Raw genomic sequence first — 24,482 nt, 5'->3', positions numbered from 1 at the left:
ATGTCAGGCACCCCGATCCGCGGCACCCCCGGCGGGACCCCGCTATCGCCGACCCGCATCTCCCGCCTGCAGGAGAAGGAGGAGCTGCGGCAGCTCAATGACCGCCTGGCCGTCTACATCGACCGCGTGCGGGCGCTGGAGCTGGAGAACGACCGGCTGCTGGTGAAGATCTCTGAGAAAGAGGAGGTCACCACCCGCGAGGTACGGCCTGCCGCCTTTCCCCAGGGCTTCCGAGGTGGTGGAGGCCGGTGGGGCCGCTCCGTCGCAGGGAGCGGGGCTGGCGGTCCTGCGCTCGGCCCATCCTTCCCCCGCGGCGGCGGTGCTCTGGGTTGTGGGGGTGTGCGTGTAGGGGCCCGGGGGCTGCGGAGAGAAGCGGCTGCCGGCGGCGCGCTGAGCGCGGCTCGGGCTGCTCGCGTCACCGAGCGAGAGCGAAAGGCGGGAAGGAGCGCGCCGGGGGGGGGGGCGGCGGGCCGGGCCTGGGCCGCGCCGGGTGGGGCCGGCGGGAAAGAGCGAGCTTCCCGCCGCGCTGCGGTTCTGGGCGCCGCGCTGTGGGCTCCGGCCCGGCCCGGCCCGCTGTCGCATAAAAACCCGTGAGTGGCTTTTGGTCCCCGCCGCGCGGCTCAGCGCTGGGGGATTTGAAAGGGTCGTGCGAAGTTTGCTTTTTGCCGGAGAAAATCTTTCTTGGTGCCTACAAATGGTGTGAACCGAATCCGTTACGTGTGGCAGATAACCTGTTCTGCTTCCTGTGGCCACTTCTTTTTTCTTTGGAAGCCACCTTTTATTTTTCCATCTTGTCCCGTACGTGCTGCCCCCACAACCCTCCTTCCCGTGTGGGGGATGGCTGGCGGTCCCGCCAGGTCCATACCAGCTCACAGCCCTCCTGTGGGATCACTGAGGCTGGGGAAGGGCTTTGAGATCACCGGCTGTCAGCCCGTCCCCTCCGTGCCCACTGACCATGTCCCCATGTGCCACATCTCCACCGTTCTCCAACCCCTCCAGGTGACCTGAGCTTCCACCGTGCTTTCTGAGAGGAAATTGTTCCTCATATCCAACCTCCATCCCTCGGAGGCAGCCTGCAAGGCGAGGTGTCCCACTAAGTGAAGTTTGAGTTGAAACTGGCAGCTGACAGGGCTGTGAAGGGAGCGATGTGAGGGATTGCTCTGCCACTTGTGTAGGCTTTTTTTTTTCTTTTTTTTTTCTTTTTCCTTCTTTAAGGATCTGGTGTGATGGTGGCAGCGGGAGAAAAGTTTGAATTTGAGCAGTTTACTTAAGTAGACCAAATATGGTAATGTCTTGTTGGGGGGAGGTCAGCCTGCCTGCAATCACTGCTCGCCAAAGTATCTTGAAATGCGTTTGTGTCACTTAATGATGTAACGTAACATGTGTTTTCAAAGTAACCAGATATTTCTTATCATAAAGAATGCCTGCATCTCTTGTCCTATATGAAATCGTGCTATAAACAAAATAACCATGTCTGGCTCCAAGCACTAGGAAGCTATGGATTGCTGGAGGCTAGAACATAAAAACAGGGAGTAAACACTTTCAATATATAAAGCAGAATACAATTAGCAAGAACACATGTAATCAAAGTAGGTACAGGCACAAGACAGTCTTACGTGTAGTGTGAATGTAAGCCAACTTATTGTAGTTGTTCTGTGTGTTACTGAGCCTGGAAAATACTCTGCATTAAATGGGGAAGGTAAGCTTGCGGGTTTTCATACATTTTGCTTAATCTTCCCTTTCAGTTTTCTTCTTTTTATTAAAAATTCTGAGATTCTGCTCTGGGTCCCTTCCAACTCAGGATGTTTTGGGATTCTTTTGTGTTGTGTTAGAGCCAGTACTTGTACAGTCCTTCACCTGGTCTGTGTGCTAAAAGCTTGCCTGCTGTCTCTAGGACAGCTTATTTTTTTTCATATGTGTCCAGAAGGGGGCTTTGCAGTCTTATTGAGTTTCAATTCAGGCCCGTGGGCAGTGGATTAGGGCTGTGTGAGCAGTGAAACTTCACGTGGCTGTGAAGTTCTGGGTGCACTGAAATAGGAGAGTTCTGTCCTTCTGGCACTGATGTGGTAAGCTGGTTTTTCTGCTGATGCTTCAGTTTCCTAGTTGAATTTGTGTTCCTAAAATAATCAAACTTAGAATGAAATAAAGAATTTAAGAAAGCAACAACAGTAGCTTCTATGCAGAGACACTATTGAGTGTAGTCTGTTGCCATTCTGTTTGGGATGCGTCATTATCTCTTTGTATTAACTCTGCGTGGTTGAATTGGGCTATTTAATTTTCCGGAGTGTTCACGATGAAACCCTTTGGTGATTATCCTCAACCATCTTCAAATTTTAGCTGCTTTTTTTTTTTTTTTTTTTTTTTTTTTTTCCCCAAGCTTAATATTCCTGGTAGCTGTGACTTATTCATGGTTACGTGCTTTCTCTCTGCTGATACTCTCACTACTCTGCCTTTAATAACTGTCTTGACCTTTTATGGATGAGGGAGCCTTTTTTTCCCCCATTCGAAGACTGTTTAATTTCAGTACTTACTAATCACAGAATTGTAGGGGTTGGAAAGGACCTCCAGAGATCATCGAGTCCAACCCCCAATTAGGTCTGCTACTGTTTCTTCCCAATAAATGCATTGCTTACAAGGAGCCTTCTGATTTTTGTTAATCTATGATGTATGGCAGACTGCCTGATGGAATAATCATGAGTAACTGAGTGAAGTGATGGTTCCCTTCCCACAAATAGAACGATGGCATTTTAATGTGAATAAAAGAGCAGCTTGTAGAAATGGAGGAATTCCCATATTTTAATTGTCTACTTAATTATGCATTGAATCAGAAAGCATTATTTTTTCTTCCCAGCAGGGAGCAGGCCTGGTTAATTTTTTGTTTCTGCTCCAGAAGGTTTGTTACAGCTTCTGCTTGCTCAGTGGGAGACAAGTTGCTGCTGTTACTGAACTGTTTGGGATAATTTTAGCTTAAATTGGCTGAAGATTTTCAGAAGGACCTCAGTGACTGATGCCAGAAGCACATGGTGGATGCAGCCATGCGCGCTGTGGATTGACAAGCACTGCTCATCTGCTGGGCTCTGTGTTAAATCTGAAACTTCTGCCTTGAGAGCAGTTGACGCATCTGCTTTTTTTTCATAACAACCTTTAGCAACTCCTGTTTGCCTTAAAACATGGACACATGGTGATGTTACAGTGGTGTTTGGCCACTGCTTGTCACCCTGGTGTCCTCCCACATGTCCGTGTCTCACTGCAGGTTGGGTGAGACCATTACTGATGTCTGACCACTGCGTGCATGGGAGCAAAGGGGGTGGCATTTCTAATTTGGTTCTGAGAACTCTGGTTCTGTGGAATCATTTCTACATGATTGAATTGTTACTGGTGCTGTTCAGGCAAGGACTGCAGCCACCTTACACCAGGCTCTTCAAACATCAGCTGGTCATGATGTTTTTTTTTCTAATTATTCAAACTGCCAGCCTGCAGAGGAAAGAAGGGAGCAGCCACTTCCTACCAATGCTGGGTCACCTCCTCAGGTCTGCAGGCTTACAGCTGCATTTAGCCTTGGAACAAAATAGCTCCTGCTGCCAACTTTTAACATGAAAGAAGAACTCAACAGAAGTTGAGATTCATCTCCAGTTGTCTGCTAATTACGTTCATCTTTCAAGCTTTTGCAAACCTATCTAATGCTGTTGTGCCTTTACTAGCGTGCAGTTGGCCTCTATCAATAAAACTATGCAGTAAGCACTTGGATAAATAAAAATAAAAGCTGCCTTTTCAGCTGGGGAAACCAATGACTGTCCTCATTCTCAGTTTCTTCTCTTGTGTGAATCCACTCGTGTAGCTTAGCCTGTGAGAGTAGATAAATCGAGTGTATCCCCTTGTTTTTGTATTCACTAGTATTTGGTTGATATTCTCACTGTGATGGGGTCACTGATAAAAGATCTGTGAGGTTGGGAGAGGGAATGATTGAAAGGATGAAGGTGGGAAGACTGCTTTCTGATAATACCTTCATTCCTGGTGGTGTTTATGATTGCAGTCTTCCAGAACAGACATTTTTTATGAGTATTGGAGGGCTTACTGTGCTGTTCTGAGAGAGTTGTGCTGTCCTCACCCACAACAGAAAACAAAAAAGAGTGGGATGGAGAAAGGAAATGAAGATCCATGGGGAATCTCAGCCACCCACAGCAGTTGCACTTGGGACAGAAGCAGTATGTAGAGGCTTCCCTCTTCTCTGTCTTTTCAACCTCTCTGGATGTCATTGCAGGCGGCTGCAGTCTTTTGTGTTAGAGCCATTAAAACTTTACTGCAGCCTCACCTGGTCTGTTCTTACCTGCCAGTGCTGCAGCTGCTGGCCCTTTGCTGCCCCAGGTGTAGCAACCAGAGCTAGCACTAAACTAGGGTAGGTGCCCTTGGTGCGACCTCGTTGTCATCTGTGAAACATATTTGGATGCTTCTGTGGGTGGTGGATCACCTGAGTCCTAACCTGCAAGGTGCAGGATTAGGCAGTGCTGCAGAGATCAGCTGAAGGGAAATGGTGCTGACACACGGCGCGCATCTTCATTGCTCTTGAGAACTTGGGTCTTCTGGAGGTTATGTTCCATCTCCATGCTGCCCTCTTAGTTTTCTTTTTCCTCCAATCTTCCTGGCCTGTAACAACTCCATTATCTGCTTGTGGTCCCTGTCAGAGTTAACACTGTAGTAAGCAGCCATCTGCTTTGTATGGAAAATGTTTCCCCTGTTAATTGCTGGGAGCATACTTTGTACTACCCCTTGGCTTGACACCTGCCTGACTGCCATGCCTAGCTGAAAAAAAAAAGGAGGAAGTGTATTTTAGCCCTCTTGCTGAAGTCTCTGGGCAAAGGCATCTCTGGTCATCTGAGGTCCATGACCTCATGGATTGGGTTTTAGTGAGGCTGTGCTGTGGCACTTATTAATCTCTGCGAAGAAACTGGCTCTTAACCACAGGGGCAGGTGACCAGATTTCCTTGGAAGAATGTGATGCTGTTTACAATTTTTGGATAAACTGCCTTTGATGTTGATAGCGATGATTGCCTGGCTCTGAGCAGGCATTTCCACATCAGAAGGAGGAATAGCTATATGCTTCCACAGGTGTTCCTGGGGAGGCCGTGAGCCTTCATCAGTCCATAACTGGGTGAACAAGAACACTGTGAGCCATGCCTGGTGGGAACACATTTGTTTTGCACATTGATGCATATTAAGATAATTAAAGCTTTATCGCCTAATTTGTCCAGCCTAGCAGTCTGGCACATTCCTTGTGTCTTCACTGAGTGCTGTCTCGCAGCTTCTTCCTACTAGTTGCTGTAGGAGGTCTCCTGTAGACCTGACCTGTCTTATGCGTGGGGTGTGCTTGGGTGAGCAGGTGGGAATGGCAGGACAGATCCTGCAGAGCAACTGCTGCTGGCAACTGTGCAGTTGTATTTCAGGGCTGGTGACTGCTTGGAAGAGACAGGATCTGCCTGGCTAGGCAGGACAAAGGTGTCTTTGCCAACAGGCGGGTCACCTGGGTAAGAACTTCAGACTGGAAGTGATGGGGGAGTGTGAGGTTTCTCTAAGATCGGGTGGGATGGGGTAGACAGGCAAAGGGCCAGGGGCTGTGTGAGCAGGGTAGACAGTAATCAACAAAGCAGTTGTGGAATCATCAAGGAAGTGCCTACAGGACAGTCTGATGGGGAAAGCTCTCCTGTTTTTCCTGACAAATCATCGTGGTGCCTTTCTGAAGTGCCTGCAGCACAGATGCTTGCAATGTGGAGAACAGCCAGGAGGAATTAGCCACCATGGTGGGTGGGTGCTATGACCTCAATGGGATCATGGGCATGAAGTGGGAAAACTCACAGGATGAGTGCTGCCATGGACATCTAGTGAAACTGCGTCCAGGAGAGGCTGGTTGGTTTCATTGTGGGGTTGCTACAAATTATCTTTGAAAAGTCAAGACTGGTGGCTGTAACAAGGCACGTGTCACACCTATGGTTAGCAGGGGGAAGGTGGGAGATGCAGGGGACTACCTGCCAGTCTCCCTCCCCTCAGTCCCTAGAATATGATTTGTGTCATTGTGGACTTCTCAAATCCTTGTCTATATCCTTTCTGACTGTTTCCTCTGAGATGGACGAAGCCGTATTGGCTATTTTTTTCCATTCTGATGTGCTTCATGTACCTGCTGCTTTCCTTTTTTTTTCTTTTTTTTTTTTGTTGGATCTATTATGAAAGCCCGTTTCCTGATTTACATGACAAGTCTGGCTGTGAAACTTGTGTTTTGCAGCAGACACTGATTCTTCCTCAGTATGACCCTTACATGCTTGCCCAGCAGTGCTGTTCTTCAGACTGCTATCTCGCTGTACGCTCCAGCTTAGTGATAGGTAGTTCCTCTTTAACAACTCCTTTCTAATGGTCAAGAAGAAAGTGAACCCTTACAAGATTAAATATTGCAGCTAGCAATTCACCTAATTGAAAAAGTGGGCTTAGAAAGCTCTTGATACTGTATAAATCTGATGGCTTGTTACTGCTTGATTTGTGGTCTGTTCTATGATTCTTTCAACTCATGCTTAAGTGCAGGAAGCTCTTAAAGATTTCTCTAGTATGAATGTAAGTTAAATAATAACAAAAAAATGAAGATATGTTTGTACTTCATCTTTCTGAGATGGTACTTTTGCTTAGCTGATGAGCTTTGGGCCGCAGGCTGTTTATCATGTCTATCTATACCTTTCTGTAAGTGCAGCAAGAGCGATTACTTTCTACGCCATTTATGACATTTCTACAAACTTAATTTTTTGGCTTGCCATGTGTTTGTCAGAAATCACTATCAGTTTTTATTTGGCATTTTTGCACGAGCTTTGCTTTTTGACAAATGCTGCTCCATGTTCCATATCCTCCTGCTCTGCTGTGTTGCCCAGTAAGTAACCACACCAGTTTTGTTTTATCTTGAATTATTGTGTGTGATCTTTTAGTTAAGTGCCTACTGTGATGTCTTATACATATTCTGCTTTTTTTTTTTTTTTTTCGGTTGCTCTAACAAATTCTTCTGTTTTCTGTAGTTGTCATAATTGCAGTGGTTGTAATTACTTCTTGGTTTCTTTTGCTTCTGCAAGGCTGCTGAAAGCAAATCTGCTGAGGTTCTTGACAGTGTTGTGGCAGATCTGGTCCCACGTGCTGCAGAGAGTGAAGAGCTTCCTCTCATGGCTTACCAGATTGACCGCCCCGTGATACTCTCGCTGCAAACATATAAAATGTAGCTCTGGTATGGTATCACCTCTTGGATTACAGCGTGAGCTATTTGACACCTGCTGGAATGCCTCTCTGATCTCCAGTACGGTTCCTGTTTTCCTTTATAGTTAGTGATTAATTAGCACTGCATATACCAGAGTTGTTTCCCTACTGTGGATGCTGCGTATTTTTTCAGAAAATGTGTCGTCAGAACCTTTTCAGAATGTGTCGTCGAACCTGAGCAAAGTGTGCTCCAAGAATTCCTGGGGCATTTGGGGCATTTAGACACTGCCTGGTGGCACAGTGCTGAGATGGTGATGAGGCAAAGCACCAGAAATGGGCTTCACAGCTGCTAGGTTCATTTAGTGGTTTTCCTTCCCTTGCTGCTGTGGATGCTGTGATTGCTGGTCCTGTTGCCATTTTTCTTTTTTTGTCCATAAATTCTATATGAGGCATATCCTAGAAGGGCAGCAACAGCTTTTTAAGAATGTGAGCTTGAAGTGTCACTACTGGAGACCAAATTGAGCAAAGTAGTTGCAGTTGCAAAGTAAATTTAAAAGGAGGAGGCTAAAGAGGCTAAAGAGTGATTGTAGTTTAGAAAGAAAGCAGATTGGAGGTGGATGATCACTAGAGGCACTGTGGGGACCATACTGCTCTGGTGATTTCCAAGTCAGTGGACTCTGAACGTTACGTTCCTTCCACCAGAGCAGAGCTTTAGGGGCGAAAGTTTCAGACAACAGAAATACTTGCCAGAGTTTCTTTCAGTGCTAGAGAGTGTCCTCGTATCTCAGTTGCTTCTGTCTGTCGGTGCATTAGCTTAAAATGCTGCCCTAAGTGGTGTTCTTGCTAACAACCTGCATTGGACCTGTGTTTACTTTTCATTCAAGTTTCCAGAACAGGAGCAGAGCAGAAGTTCATTGTGCTACAGGAGAAAAGATCCATGCTAAGCTGCCACAACAGATTTTGCAGTGAGGGCGAGTCAGACCTTTTTAGCTCAAAAGTGTTGTCTCTGGTTCTCTTTTTACCAAAAGGTTCTGAAATGGCTTTCATCATTCAATATTTAGTTTGTTCCAGCTATCTTCTATCAAGGCAGGGGTTACTTTAAATGTTTGTTTGCCGTTCAGAGTGTTGTCCTTTTGATGTTGTTGAGCTGTGTGGTGTTTGGAGTACTTTGAATATAAATTGGAGTACTTTGAATATAAAACAAGCATAAATTATTCACTACTTGTTGGTTGATATTGTATTACCTTTTTGTAGCGATGTTTACAAATAGAGGGAAACCTGCAGGTTTTCTCAGATCAGCTCCTTGTTTTGTATGTGCACAACATCTCTTCCAGGATGGGCTGCTCCACGATCTTCCCAGGCACAGTGGTGAGGCTCACTGGGCTGTAGGTTCCCAGACCTTCCTTTCTCCCTTTCTTAAAAGTGAGAGTGATGGTTCCCTTTTTTCACTCGCTGAGGACACCCCAGTCAGCTGTGGTTATTTTTTTCCTTGCAGTTCTCTGGAATGCATGTTGTCTGGCCCCATGTTCTGTATGCACTCAGTCTTGTGAGGGGGTCTCAGACAGGCTCTTCTCTTACAGAGGGGGGGATTTTACTCCCCCAGCCCACATGCAGAGGGTTCAAGACATGAGGTATGTGGGAAGCCTGACTGGCAGTGAAGATTGAAATGGAGAACTGTTGAGTACCTCAGCCTTCTCCATGTTTGTAGGAGCTGGTTCTGCCTCCTCGTTTAGCAGAGGAGGTATGCTCTCCTTGTCCTGTCTCTTCTGACCATTGTACCTGTAGAACCCCTCATTATTTGTCACATCCCTCCCCAGGTTCAAGTCCATCTGCACTTTGGCTCTCCTGATCACACCATACATGTTTGGTTGGTGTTCCTGTATTCTTCCCAGGCTCCCCATCTTTGCTTCCAGACCTTGTGCACGTCCTCCTTATCCTTGGTCTGAGCAGCAGCTCCTTGCTCAGCTGTGCAGTTTCCTGCCTCCTCCAAGTTCCCGTGCTCTCAGGAAGGCATCCTTAAAGAGCTGCCAGTTCTATTCCATTCTCGCCTCCCTAAGGGCAGTTTCCCAGGGAATCCCATCCAGTCTGTAAACAGTTGGAAGTTTGCTGTCCTGAAGCTCAGATCCCTGACTGTTCTTTCCCGGACTCACAGTCCTCGCTCAGCCAGGGCACAGCAGCTACAGTGCCTCTGATCTTATCCCCTGTAATGATCCCTCTGTGTTGGTGAGCACCAGGTCCAGCAACATTTCACCTCTGGACAGTACCTGGAACAAGAAGTTATCCTCAATGGACTCCAGGAGTCCCCTGAATTGCTCGCAGCCCTCCATGTTGCCTTCCCCTCTGCTCCTGCCTCGGGGAATCCCTTCTGAAAAGCACGTAGCTCTCACATGTAGTATTCCAGTGTGTGATTTTGTGTTGTGATTTGCAAATACTGTGTTTTCATGAAGGCTCACAGTTATTGAGAGGCTTAACAATTAACATTTTATTGGCATGGTGGAGTGGTGTAAGAAGGATCTCAGCACAGTCGTAACTCACAACTTTGTGGAACTTTCTGCAACTGGTAAAGCAGAGTTGTATTAGCTTGCGCCATAGGGAATTTCTGGCTGTAAGCTGTGACAAAAGAAGAGGAAAAACAAACAAAAAAATTGAATAAATCTTGAAAGAATAATTCTTTAGAAAAAGAATTCTCAGCTCTCAGACTGTCACATTGTTGGAAATATCCAGGTCATGTTTGTCAGGACGGTATCTCTGGTAACAGCAGAATTTATTCGCGGTTGCAATGGCGGTGTCCCGCAAGCAGGAGCGCCTATGGACACAACATGGCAGCCTTTAGACCCTGTTTGCTCCCCCTTGCCTCCCCCCTCCCCCGTTTCCCCACTGGCTGCGTACTCCAGGTTCACAATCTTACAGAAGGTTAACATTTGCTATTTACTTGTTAATTTATTTGTTACCTGCTGTCAGTCAGCAGCCGTGCTGTTGTTTCCAAGCAGTCTCGGTGCTCTCCTTGCCTACTGATATGGTGATTTTCTTTAAAGACTGCGTTAAACAAAGAGCACTGGGCATGATGCCAGGCCTGCCGATGTCTCTTCAGGCGCTTCCTCGGGCAGGCCATGGCTGTTCTCTGGTTTGCTCTCGTGCAGGATATTCCTGCAGTGTGTGACCAAATGTACAGATATACACCTCTATACAGAGTGTGCGTGCCTGGGAAGGTTCGTCTAGAGGATCAGTGATGCAAACTATCAGGGATCTTCCCCAGGTGAAGTAGAAGGACTCCCAGAAAGAACTATGATAGCGGAGATCATGAAATAAAAATAATATTGTCTAATTCTAATGCAGAAACAACACTTGATTCCCACAACATCTAGGTTCATTTCGGAAGTTTTATGAAAATATGTTCTGTCAGGGTCTTGATTTATTTTCTGACTGCCTTTAATCTGTCTTTCTGAAGACCAGATGGTTGAGTCTGTCGTTGGGGCTGTTGGAATAGGCACTCCTAGGAACAGCACAGTTGCCTCATGTCTGCAGTTGATGCTTTGTTATGAAATTTCCCTTCCTAAAGCTGTTGTATTCTGCTTTTCGCTCTTCCCACACCATGATTGCTCTGTTTCTGAATTGACATCAGTAAGAGCTGTTCTGATATCCTTTGATAGAAGCAATGCCACCAATCTTACCTTCAGTTTTTAGCTATCTTGATACGCCTTTCAAACGATCCTGTGTTCTACAAAGAGTTACTGGTGTTGAAGACTTTGAGGTGCCTTGTTGCAGTCTGAATGGTGGATTGTCTTATCTTTTTTCTGAGCTGGGACAGGGAGAGATCTGCAGATCCTTATCGTCTGAGGCAGAGAACAAGAGTAGAAGCATGTCTCTGAAAGTCTCTGGAGTTCATCTCATTTTATAGTCTTCTTTTGCTTTGTAGTACAGGAGCAACAGAATTGAATGAGGCTTCCATTTGTATTCCAGAAAGCATTTTTCCTACTTTGTTTTTAAATGACATTGCTGCTTAAAAAAATGATTCAAAGCAATGGTCTGTGGAATGGGAGCAAATGGTTCAAGGTCTGTGTGCAGGGTGTGCTGCTCTGCTTCAGTCTGTCTCTTTGGAAGACACACATTTCAAACATGTTTTGTTACATCCTGCTGGGAATGAATCTCCAGTGTTGTCTTTGGGGCTGGGTCACAGTAGATCACAGCACCTAGGCACGCAGGTGCATATTAATTGAAAATGGTCCGAATTTCATGCACTTCAACAACAGAAGTCATATCAAACATTCTCTTCCAAAGAAAGCTGAGTGAAACCTGTGAAACTCAATTTGCTGATGCTTAGGCTTGGGAATGTTTCATGTCTGAACACTTTTTTCCCCTTTAGGTCAGTGGCATCAAGAACCTCTATGAGTCTGAACTGGCTGATGCTCGAAGAGTTCTGGATGAAACAGCCAAAGAGAGGGCGAGGTTACAGATTGAGATAGGAAAACTGAAGGCTGAACTTGAGGAGTTCAATAAAAGGTAAGGAAAATCTTAAGTGATATATTGTGGGTTTTTTCTTTAAATGATGAATTGGTAATCTGCAGTGTGAACGACACTGCTGTTGCCTCTTAAAATGCCTTAGTGGGTTTCGTGAGGAAGTGATGCAGGCTTGTCAGTGGAATTCCTCAGATGGTATAGCTAGTATATACACAGATCTATTTGTAGATAGAGGATGAATAAGCTGCGAGTTGATGTGCTGTTCACACTGCAGATGTTAAAACAATCAGTCGTGCCTCCTTCCATCCTGGTCTCTTTGTTTCTCTCTCTCCCTCCCCCCCTCCACGGATTGTATTGTGTGCCCTTGAAGTTAAGACAGCCATCAAGGTTGTCTCCGTTGTCCTGGAGGCAGCAAATCCTTTGCTTGATTGTGTTTTAAAGCAATTTCCAAAAGTGAACTGCAGCAGGAACTGTGGGAATTTGGCTCCAGTTATCCTTCCTTCACTTCCCAGCTAGTGAGAATCGCTGCAAGTTGATCTCTGTTTTTTAGGCCTTTGCTAATACTGAGAGATTTTACAAATACCCTGTTGTAAAACACTGTGCACTTGAAATGCTGCTGCTGCTGCTGCTTTCTTTTGGGTCATCTCCCTTGCCCTGTGTTTGGGTGGTTGAGTTGTCCCTCATCAGTCACTTCGGGGACTTGACAGGGTATTTCTACCAGCCTCTTTCAAACGTACTTGGTATTCTGAGATACACTAAATATGAGGAAAGTGTGCCAGGTTTCCTGTCCTCTTAGTTCATAATAGAACTGAATTATTGGCTCAGAAGTTTCTTTTAGCAGATTGCTTTCAGTCCCTTGAGATGTACTTGCAGAATCTTGTTGTGCCTGGTGTAATACGTACAGAAAGTCACGCCTGGGACATACAGCCCGACTTTAGAGGCAATTCTTGAAAACAACTTTGTGTCTGTTTGCACAGGGTTCCTTGACAGGCAGCAAGTGATGAAGTCCTCCCTGCACACTGTCCTGCTCACCTCCCAAGCTTCAGTGCTTTGTGCTTGAAGGAGGAGGACGGCGATGTGTAACACTGTGTTTGCTACAACTTCCTCAGTATCTGTTTCAAGTTCACTGCATGGTAGACCCAACTCCTGAAGGGTTGGGGAGCAGCAAGAACTTGGCTGATACACAAGGATTTGTGACAGGTTATGGTATAGAAAGCATATGGTTTTCCTGCAGTGTACAGGACTTCAGAGCTGTTATCTTTCTGCCATGTATGTGCAGCTCGTTTAGATGATGACAGCTGTTGTCACCCAGTGTTCTCCATGTGTACAGATTATTCTTTTGGGATTTTGGATGCCCTGGCACATACTTTGGTCATTTTGTTTCTTTATACTTATCTGCCACGTATGATGCTGATCTGATGTTTTCTGGATTTTTTAGTACTTAGGGTAATGGGACAGTAAGAAGCATCCCAAGCTATTGTTTAGACAATGGGCAGTTGTAAAATAGACAGTGGGCAAAAAAAATCAGCTCCAAAAGGCTGCACTTTGAAGCCAAGTTTGAGATTGAGTTGTACTTTTTACATGTTTAGAGTTATATTGTGATTGTTTGTCTACCTTAGGAGTGAGAACAGCCTGGAAAGAAAAAGGAGGTACAAGGCCAGTGGGATGAGTCAGAAGCTCCCAGGCTTTGGAAGGTTCTAGGGCACAGAAGTGATAGCAACTATAACAACTATAACAGTTGTTAACCATTACAGGACTCGGGAGCTGCCCTTTGTCAGCAGTACCTGAAGGGAGCCTAGAAATGTCGTGGCTTCAGACTCAGAATGCTGCGACTCTCCATCGTGGAAGAGAAGTGATTTGTTGCCATCATCGTTTTTCACAGGAAAGCACTTCCCTGGGCAAGGCTCTCTTCTTTAGGAAGGGATTCATAGTTCTTGGAGGGAACTGAAGGGGACATACTGGTCTGGAACCAGCGGAGAAGTGACTGCTTGTGGGCTTCTGTGACAGATGCGTGTGCTCTGCTCCTTGGGAGCTGTAGTCCAAATGTTTCCTCTATGAGATGAGGAAATGCTCTTTAGGGGATTGTTTTTGCCCTTGCCATCCAGTAATGAACTTGCCAGCTGGGCAATACATACACAGAACATTGTTCTAAAACTCCATTTGTACCAGGTTTGTAATTATTTTAAGTAACTGTAGTTGCAGATTCCTCCAGAGCCACCTGCTGGTACAATGACTGTATACCAAAACATCTGTAACTGTAACCAAAGTATTCTCCAGATGTGTGTGTGCACCCATGTGTAAATATGGTAACTTTTGTTTGTTTCAGCTACAAAAAGAAAGATGCAGATTTGTCTGTTGCTCAAGGTCGCATTAAGGATCTTGAAGTCCTCTTCCATAGAAGCGAAGCAGAGCTCAATACTGTTCTGAATGAGAAACGCAGCCTGGAGGCAGAGGTGGCTGATCTGCGTGCCCAACTTGCAAAGGTATCGCAGCGAGTGCTTGCTTGCTTGAGCACAGCAGGAGTTACTGCCTGTGAAATCTGTTGGGACTTTGCTCTTAGTTTGTCTGAACATCATTGCTTCAGCTCCCTTCTGCTTAACCTTTCCCTGCCCCTCTTAGATGTGGAAATAAATGAAGAGGTCTGTAAAACAAGCTAAGTATTAAGGTGTGTTAGAAATATTGATAGCATAAAGATTGGTGCGTTCCTGGTTACTTAATGTTCTGCTTTGTAACATCCTGCGTAACTTTAATTTATGGTGAAGTATCCAGAGGAGCTGTGTTGTCAAGAAAGAGAAGAACATACAGTTCATCCTTGAGAAGTTAATAATCTTTGGATTCGTTATCAAGCTACACTGAAATAATCCTGTGTTTTATAGGTGGGGTAGAATCACAAAAGCTTTTCTAAGTATCCATACATGCTCACGCATGCATTTTCCTTTTTTTTCTTTACTTTTGTAATAGCTTGAGATGAGATTTATTGTTGTGTGTTGTTGATCCAAAGATGTCAACTGAAGGCTGTGAAGGGCTCGTAGATGGGGAGAAAAGGGATCCAGTCAAAATTAAATACTTACCTTTACAATTCTCTACCAGGCTGAAGATGGTCATGCTGTGGCTAAGAAGCAGTTGGAGAAGGAGACACTTATGCGTGTGGACCTGGAGAATCGGTGCCAGAGCTTGCAGGAGGATCTGGATTTCAGGAAGAATGTGTTTGAGGAGGTAGAACCAGCCTTGTAATCTCATTGTATTCTGAAGCTTATGTAGTTCTTACTCAGACTGACCATAAACAATTTCTAATGAGACCAGGTAGTGAAAATCAGTATTATTTCATCTTTGCTGTGAATCAGCTGATTTTAAAGGTTGTGTAAGAGTTGCATAGCAGATCAGTGGCAGAACTAGCATAAAAGCCAAGTGACGAGGGTATTATTGTTCTGTGGGTTAACTTAACAGCTTGCTTCTGCTTGAGAGGGAAAGTCCTATTCCCTCTTTACACAGATTGCGTGGCCCTGCCCCTGGTTTGCTGTGGTGTCTGTTAGAGCTGACTGTAACCTGTTTCCATTGGTGAGAACACTGCACCAAAAACTGCTTTTTGCTGGGAGTAAAGCAGTAGTTTTGTAAACAGTAGGAATGCACAGATGGGGATTGGGAGGAATGGAGAAAGGAAGCATGGCCACTTCTGGAAAAGTGAGGTCAGTTTATTCCTTGGAGTCCAACCCTGACCTTTGATTCTTCAGCAGCACAAACTCATTCCTTAGTGGCTGCTGAGCAGCTGCCACAGACTCCTGCCCTTTGTCTCACCCGTGTGATGTTTGGCTGACCGTGCACCAAACTCTTTCAGCATGATTAATGAGAAAATACTTTGACTGTTTTGTTGAGTTGAATGTTTGCCAGTTTAATGGCTGAGTTCTGTTTCAGCATGGAATAAAATGAGTGTACAGACCGGGTGGAGGGGTTAGGCAAGGCTCTGTGGCTAGGGACAGGTACTGGGAAATGAAGCAAGACATCCTGAGCTATGATCGTTGTTTCACCTCCGTGCCACGAAGCAGTTGGGTTGCTGTGTGTACCTGCAGGTGACAGACCGTTCCTTGTTGGTAGGCCATTAAAGTAATTTTTTGCTCTGTGAGGACTTCTGCAAAGCAGCTCATATACAGTGGCCCTGAATTTTTGTTAGTCTGCTGTGACTTCAGTTTAGCCATGGGAAGTAAGCCTTAATTCTCTCGTCCTCTGCTCCATCTCATGACTGCACTGCTATCTTCGGGCCCCCTGACAGAGTTTACAGCTACTCCTTTAGTTTGCCTTACTCTGAAGGCAGAAATGAATTCTTTCTCATACCACGCATTCAGACCTGGGTGGGTCTTTGCAGGGCCCAGCATGAATAAGTTAATGAGTAAATCTCAACTTCACTGGTTTAGGTGCAGTGTTACAGACACAGAGATCTCATCATTCACCAGAAAAAGAGTATTTTGTACAAACTGACAAGAAAAAAGATTGTTTTCAGAGCAATAGCATAGAGAATTTGTTTGGGTTGTTTCTTTATTACTAATGTTATGAAAACCTAATTAGCAGAGGTCATAGAATATATAGAAAAAAGAGATCTGCATATGCCTGAGTGAAATTTGAACATCTGTATTTTGTTTATCTTCAGCATTCAGAATGGTTGCAAAATGTGTTGATTTTATCTGGCTCCTTGTAGACTGCTTGCTGTTGTAAGCACAAACTCACCCCCCTCCATCAATTATTGTAGCACAAAAGATCTCCTTACTTAAATTCTGTATGAATATTTGTCAGCCATTTTTCAAGTTTGCTCACCTTTTAGAATTGTTTTTTACAGAATGAAAGAGGTAACTTGCATCTCTTAATATAAGCAGTAACTTTTGGCTGCAGTACTGTAGTTCCTAAATACTAAATAATTAGTACTGAAGTAATTAATACTTGTCTAAATGGAATTGCTTGTACTGTTTGCCTCAGTGTAGGACTTTGTCCTCTTTTTTTCTGTGTAGGAGATAAGAGAGACAAGAAAGCGGCATGAGCATCGCTTGGTCGAAGTGGACACCACTCGCCAGCAGGAGTATGAGAACAAAATGGCTCAGGCCCTGGAGGATCTGCGAAATCAGCATGATGAGCAAGTCAAGCTGTACAAAATGGAGCTGGAGCAGACCTACCAGGCTAAGGTAACTGCTGCACTCCCCTTCTGGTGGGCAGGAGGTCCAGTCGGGAGATAGAACCATTTCCATCAGACCTGCTATCTTTAAGGACACAGGTGGTAGTAATGTGAAGCTTTGTGATGATGTCCAAGTGGTTCCTCCTGTTCAGGTCACAGGCACGTTTCCAGCGAGGTTTAGCCCAGGGTAACAGCTTGGAACAGCAGTAGCCAGGAGAACATGTGGAACTGCTGCTGAGCCATTGCTGCTCCCTGAGGACAGGGTGCGAATAGGGGATGTCACACAATAGCTGATACAGTAGTTTTTTTCCTGTGGTTTGGGGTTTTTTTGTTGTTTTTTTTTTTTTGTTGTTGTTGTTTTTTTTGGTGCATTTGTGGTTTCATTGGGGCTGGTGGTGGGGAAATCAGACAAGATACTGGATGCTTTTTTGACAAGTGTGGGTGTTGAAAACTGTGGTGTGCAGTTTGGAAGTGTGAACATAGTGAGGTGTAATTTGATGCAGAAGAATGCTCCTTGAACTTCTTAAAATGTGGGCACTGCTTTGTTTTACCTGCCTGTGCAAATCCTGAGTTAGCAAATCCCCGTGAATTCAGCTGGCAGTGTGGGGGAAGTAGTATGCTCAGTATTACTGGTACAGTTGCTGGCTACAAGTATGTATTTTTTTAATATTATTATTACCCTACCTGAAAAAATAAAGTAGGTGTCAGTTTTCTGGTTATGAAAATCCTTACCTGTAATTATAGCCACTTCTCATTCTCCTGTGGTGGAGAAATTATGGTGCTGCTAACATTGTTTTCCACGCCCTTGACTTTGAGACTCTCTTAAGAATTCTTTGATTTGCAGTTTGAGAAATACTGATCTAAAAAGTATTTAACTCCTTCTTAGGGCAGCAACAAAACAAGTAATAGGTATTAAAAAGCAAAATAAAGAACCTTTAGCAATCTTAGCATTATTCAGAGAGGTTAGGAACAGACAGATACTTGGATTGACTTGTCCGAAGAGGATCCAAAGTATATCCTTTGTAGGGAAAGCACTGTTTGCATAGTAGGTAGAGAAGGAAAAAATGACAAGATTTGAACAGGAGAGGAAGAAATTAAGGTTCCTCTTGAAATAAGGAGGAGAGGGAAAGACAGGTTTAGCTGTCTGGGTAACATTGGTGTCTGTGTCCCCGGTCATACTCTCATCAGAGAGATCTTGGGCTGCTGGAGAATATGGTGTGGCATATGCCATGCTTCTCCAGGATGAGCTCAGTGTGCTCTTCCTCGCTTGGAGCTCTTTGAACAGTGCAGTTGATGAAGATTGATTTCTTGAAGTCTTGTGCTGTGTGTTAAGAACAATGTTCTGCCTGAAACTGTTCTTAGAGTTGGAGCACTCTGGTTCCTGTGTGGATTCTGTGGTGCATGTAGTAGTAGATAGTTGAACTTAAGCTGCAAAGCATGAAAAATATGCATTTTCCAGCTACCTTGATGAAAGTTACAATGTAATGTGATCCTGCCTGAAGAATCCATGGAAGAGTGTAAGCATCAAGATCTTCCTCTTACTGAGGAAGTCAGTAAGTTGCTACTGGCCAGCTGAGATTTGGCACTAATGAAATGTTTTATTCAGCTTGCACTCTGGGCATGCAGAGAACTGTTGGACCAGGACATTAAACTGGGGGCCTGTGTGATCATTCTGACATCAAACAGGCTGGTAGTGATAACGTAAACCTAAGCTTTGTAAGGCTATAATCCTGTAGGAATAGAACTGAAATATGTGTTCTCGTTCCTTTAGAGTATGTCTTTGAGGTTCATAAACTTACTAGATTTCCATTTTAAATTATTTAAGATTAAAAAGCTCATATGCAGTACTGCAGGTATATTTATGAGATGTCTAACTTAATACAATGACTCGTGTAAAACCTGTCTTCCAGTTGGAGAATGCCATCCTGGCCTCTGACCAAAATGACAAAGCTGCTGGTGCAGCTCGGGAGGAGTTGAAGGAGGCTCGCATGAGAATAGAATCTCTCAGCTACCAACTTTCTGGCCTTCAGAAACAGGTAAAAGGCACTAAATCTGTTCTTATTTCTAATATAAAGCACTGTAATGTTTGAATATATTCAGATGTTATATGATGATACAGATGAATATATTCAGGTGCAGTTGGTGTGACAGAAGGAAGGGACGCCATCCAAAGGGACCTGGACAAAGTGGGTCTGCAAAGACAGGAGGGAGCCTGGAGAAGATGCAGGGGACACCTCGTTGTGGCCTTCCAGTTTCTAAGCAAGATGAAAGATAGACTTTTACATAGGTGCATAGTGATAGAACTAAGGGGAAACAGTTCAAAGCTAAAAATAGGAAGATTTAAGTTAGATGTGATTGGGGAACTTTCCTCCCAGAGGGCAGTGAGGCCCTGGCACAGGCTGCCCAGAGGAGCTGTGGGTGTTCCATCCCTGGAGATGTTCAAGGCTGGGTGGTCTGGTGGGGGTCAACCAATGCATGGCAAAGAGTTGAACTTGTATGGTCTTTAGGGTGCTTCCAACCCAAGCATTCTGTGATTGTGGTGGGATGGAGGTGATTTCTGTCCTGCATCCACATGGATACAACTAGGTTTTCTATTGTCCCTAGGCCAGTGCAGCAGAAGATCGCATTCGTGAGTTGGAGGAAACGATGGCTGGTGAACGAGATAAATTTAGGAAGATGCTTGATGCCAAGGAGAGGGAGATGACAGAAATGAGGGACCAAATGCAGCTGCAGCTTACAGAATACCAGGAGCTGCTTGATGTGAAATTAGCACTTGACATGGAAATCAGTGCTTATCGAAAACTCCTGGAGGGAGAAGAGGAAAGGTATGAGCTCCATTTTCTTAGGACTGATGTTACTTTGGCTTTTTTTTTTTTTTGTTCAATTTTAACAGAAATGCTCAGATTTTGTTTCACTGAAGTCACATTGTCTTCACACTGTGATGTAACCCCTAACAGGTGTAGAACACTTGCAGCTGTTCTCTGAATATCTGCCTTATGTTTTGGTTTTCATGATGGTGTCAAAGTGCACTGGAATATATAATTCTGAACTCGACATTCATCTCCTCTTTTTAAGTGTTTACTTATAGGTCTTTTCCTGTTTTTAAGTGATCAGACACAAGAATAAGAATAGTGTACTGGAGTGTAAGTATGTAAGTAGTGGATGAGGCAGTCTGTGCTACCCTCACCGTCGCTGCGTTTCAGGTCACGTATCACCCTGGACAGACCTGTTCCTTCATTTGCAGCCCTGCTGACAGAACAGTGAAGCACGGCAGTCTGGTTACCGAGTTTTGTGCTGTTATTGCTTTGACCGTAGCTCTGTGGACCAGCTAGAAAAATGTTAATTTTCTTCCATCTGATTGAAGTACTTGATCGTTTCCAGGCTGAAGCTCTCTCCCAGCCCCTCGTCCCGCGTTACTGTCTCTCGAGCCACGTCCAGCAGCAGCAGCAGCAGCACTTCACTTGTCCGCTCCTCCCGAGGCAAGAGGCGACGGATTGAAGCAGAGGAGCTCTCGGGCAGTGGGACGAGTGGGATTGGCACTGGAAGCATCAGTGGTAGCAGTAGCAGCAGTAGCTTCCAAATGTCCCAGCAAGCTTCAGCTACAGGAAGTATCAGCATTGAAGAGATAGACCTGGAGGGCAAATACGTTCAACTGAAGAACAACTCGGAGAAGGTGAGTGTCAGCAGAGCTCCTTAAGGAGGAGCTAAACTGAAATGCTGCACTGTGTGTTGAGCACACGTCACTGAGAGAAATGGTACCTTTCAAGGTATGTCGTCTTGTAAAAGCGGTGTGGCATTTGAAAGGTGAATTTGCTACAGGTGTGATGTTGCAGGATGAGACCATAGTCCTGAATGTCTGATCACGTATGCTGGTGCTGTGCTGCTGGGAGTGGCCTCGCTGGCTCTAGCAGAGCATTTTTTCGTGTGAAAAGTCTCTCTTAAGTTTTTGTTGAATGACCTTAACACGATTACTGGGTGTGGAAAAGTATTCTCAAGTTAGATTGCAGATGTTTAACAACCACATAAATAAATGGAAGAGATGTAGCAAGACGTTTCATGCCTGTTTGCTCACCCTAAATAAATAACCATACAACTCTCCTCACTAGGATCAGTCTTTGGGTAACTGGAGACTGAAAAGACAAATTGGAGATGGAGAAGAAATTGCGTACAAATTTACTCCGAAGTATGTCCTCAGGGCTGGGCAGACTGTAACAGTAAGTCATGTTCCATGTGTCAGCAACGTTCATCTGTTGATGTTGTGGCAGCTGTAAATCTGAAGTTTGGGGTGTAACTTTTGGACTTGTGGTTCTTGTTTTAGAGGAGCAGGACTTCAGTTGTAGAAAGGCAAAAAAAAGTTCCATTTCTGTATTAGCACTTCAGTATCTAAGGCCATTTAGCTGAAAAAGAGTTCTGTGGGGGGGGGGGGAGGAGGCAAAGATTGTTGTTTATTTTATTTTTTTCAAGCACCTCTGTTGAAGTTTGGAATACTTAATCCTGCTCTACCCCTTCATGAAATAGGAACATTTATTTAGTCTGGTAGACTTATGTTAAGTTTAATACTTGACATTCTTAGCCTTAACTGTAGTATTGCTTTTTGCGATTTTGTTTGACGTTTGGTCTGCAGCACAATGGCTTTCCTTTAGTCAGCTGGAGTTATTTCTGCCCAAGCATTGATTGCTCAGATGCTTATCAGATGAAGTTTGTCTGCATAAGCTGCGTTTTACGTCCCTCCTCTAAGCATTGAGGCTGTGGTGGGAGTGACTGTGTTCAGGACTGATGACTGCAGCGTTAGATTTCTTTCCTCTTGCTATGGCTGGTGATAGCTGTTGTTGCAGACTGAGAGTCATGTCTTCCCACAAGCACTGATGTAAATTAAAGTAGAGTAAACCTACCACTGGGATTTGGAAGCAAAACTGATAAGGAGAGACAAGTGGGAGAGTTAGAAGGTTTGGGATATTTAAAAATGAAACGTGCACGAATAGCTGATGGCTGAATGTCTTCTCACCAGATCTGGGGTGCGGATGCAGGTGTATCTCACAGCCCCCCTTCTGTTCTCGTGTGGAAGAATCAGGGCAGCTGGGGCACTGGAGGAAATATCCGCACATACCTCGTGAACTCTGATGGAGAGGTGGGAAGAGAGTCTTCTTTTCATTGTTGGAATTACAGCAGATGTTTCCATTTGGTTCCTATGTGTTCTGCATTGTCCTACATCTGCCCACAGCTGATTTTTTTTGCAATTCTATGGATGCACTTTGTGCAGGAACAGCAGCACAGGACAGAATAGGAGGGAGGGTCATCTGTACCACAGGAAGCTGGCTTAGAATTCAAACTGGAGAAACAGTTAAAATACTGTCTGAAGACATTTCAACTCCGTGTCCCTTCCTGCTGTGGTTCCCTTTGTTTCCTTGCTCAGGGTGTCTTGTTCCACAAGTGAAAATTTGCATCTGCAATTTCAACTCTGCAAGCGCACAGTAGAATTCTTGTTACTAAGAAGTGCTCAAAAATAGTTTAGTAATAAAGGAAGCTTCCTGATGTTTTAAAATTCTTTGTAGTGCCTGATTAGGAAGACCTTCCTGGTAACTGACATGAACAGTGGATATAAAGCATTTAGCAGAAAGAATGGGAGTTCCTAATACTGTGTAATCATACGGAGAAACTTCAATTTCTGACATCACACATCTTGGAGAGCTCCTGGGTCAGTGTGCTGTCAGCTTGTCAAACCAACAAGCACCTGCTTCTCAAACACCTGCTAAAGAAAGGAAGCTCCTGAAGCTGCCTTACACCACGATGCCTTTTGGTAGCTGGAATGAGGAATGTTTTTGTGGCTTGCAGGATCTTCAGTGTTTGCTTATACAGCTAACTGTGATCGTGGGGCAAACTGATTTATATCATCCAAACATTACTGGGATTCCTATACTGATGATACAGCAAAAACTCAGAGCTGGATATGGACCACTAGTCATCTTCTCTTTCCTTTTGTGCAGGAAGTTGCAGTGAGAACTGTTACTAAATCAGTCGTCGTGCGGGAGAATGAAGAGGAAGAGGATGAGGCAGACTTTGGAGAGGAGGACCTTTTCAACCAACAGGTAATGAGATATAGACCACATTTTTAATTTGTTTTTGGCTGGTTTGTACAATCATCCAGGAGATAATGGGTTTCCCTTCAGTTTTCACTAGTTCTGAGTTTCTTGGTCCATTTTCCAATGGGTGCTTGCAGAAGATGATGCTAGGGCAGCTTGCAGCCGTGCAGCATTGCTACAGCATGCAGAAAGAATGTTCAAGGAATTGCTGCTTGAATCAGTAACTGTACAGCTCAGGCAGTGCCTAATATCAGTTTGGATGCTGGGTATCTATGGATGCACACTGCAGATCAGGTTTACAACACTGCAATGACTTAAACTGTTTTTGGAGTTAGTAAGAGGAGGTTTAGCAGTCAATAATCACTGGACTGCTGTTCCCCATCCCAGTATTGCTTTCTCTGAAAAAGAAAAAGGTATCTGTGGCATTCCTGCTGTGAGCAGAATGTAACCATTGGGAAACAGGAGCTCAAAAAGCCAAGTGGTGGAGAGAGCTTCTGTTGTTTCAAGTTTGTTTATTTTCTGGTAATATTTGAAGTGAACTTAGGTTTCCTTTATAACATCAGCCCTGTGTTCTCCTAGCTCTCAGTTAAGTATTGTGTGGTGACTAAACTAACTGGCTGTTGGCAGAGTGAAAAGGAGAAATATGCTTTGTACAGGGAATATTAGGAAATAGATTAAATGTATTTCAAACCTGACTGCTCGTTTCTTTGGTTCAGTGGCCACAAGTAGCCCTTCTCAAGAACTATTTCTCTGCAGGTTTGAAGTTGAGTTGTGCAAACTTCCTTTGCATTTAGCAGCGTAGTTGAAGCGTAAGGCAACTGAAACACAAGTAATTTTTGCCCCCCAAGAAGCAGCTTTGCAGCACAGATCTCTTTTGAAAGGAAAGACGTGAACTAAAGGAAGAGAACCTGTTAAGAAGCCGGTGGTGTTGTGATTTTCATTTGCCATTTTTGTCAGTGTTGAAAGTGTGGACGTGAAGCACTCAGCCCATCACAGCAGACCATGGCAGCAGTGTCTTACTCCTGTGCACAGACTGTGTAATGTGCTTCGTTTGCAGCTGCAGTGCTCCCTGAGCACAGCTGAACTAGAGGCAGGAGGAAGGTGCTGTTAACAGGGCGATAACCAGAGTCTGGTGTTACAATACCAAGAGCTGGTAGGAAAGTAGTTAATGCTGTGTCTTTCTGATTTTAGGGGGATCCCAGAACAACTTCTCGAGGATGCTCAGTGATGTGAAGAAAGAAAGAAAAAAAACTATTACTTGCTATTTTTTTTCCATTTATTTCCTTTTATTTTTGCTATTTTTTTTTTCCTCCAGAGCCACTGAAAACTATTTTTATACGTATCATCTGATTTCTTTGATGGTTACTCCTTGGTACATTTTTATATAAAAAAAAATCTAAAAAAAAAAAAACCTTTACTGAACAAAACTGCCAGAGTTTTTAATAGATTTCTTAATTTCTCTCTCTTTGTTGAAACACTGTATTGGAATCATTGTTTTTCCCTATACAGAGTTTAAAGTCTTATGCACAAACCTGCGGCAGAAATTTTTAGCTAAAATGGGACGAGAC

The 24,482-nt window shown here is 44.4% G+C and overlaps 1 protein-coding gene across 1 annotated transcript; it reads left to right on the top strand.

Annotated features, from left to right (window-relative positions):
- Positions 1 to 24,147, top strand: LMNB2 (lamin B2; the record flags this gene model as incomplete). The annotated part of the gene is made up of 12 exons (XM_079546919.1): positions 1 to 201; positions 11,582 to 11,718; positions 14,003 to 14,159; positions 14,767 to 14,892; positions 16,674 to 16,844; positions 18,745 to 18,870; positions 19,439 to 19,659; positions 20,216 to 20,507; positions 20,941 to 21,048; positions 21,843 to 21,962; positions 22,819 to 22,920; positions 24,106 to 24,147. 12 exons carry the CDS (start codon positions 1 to 3, stop codon positions 24,145 to 24,147), a joined length of 1,803 nt encoding a protein of 600 aa, XP_079403045.1.
- Between the last annotated feature and the right edge of the window lie 335 nt (positions 24,148 to 24,482).

The sequence above is a fragment of the Tetrao urogallus genome (assembly GCF_951394365.1).
Source record: "Tetrao urogallus genome assembly, chromosome: 25".
NCBI lineage: Eukaryota > Metazoa > Chordata > Aves > Galliformes > Phasianidae > Tetrao > Tetrao urogallus.
This window is presented reverse-complemented; position numbering and strand designations above follow the sequence as displayed.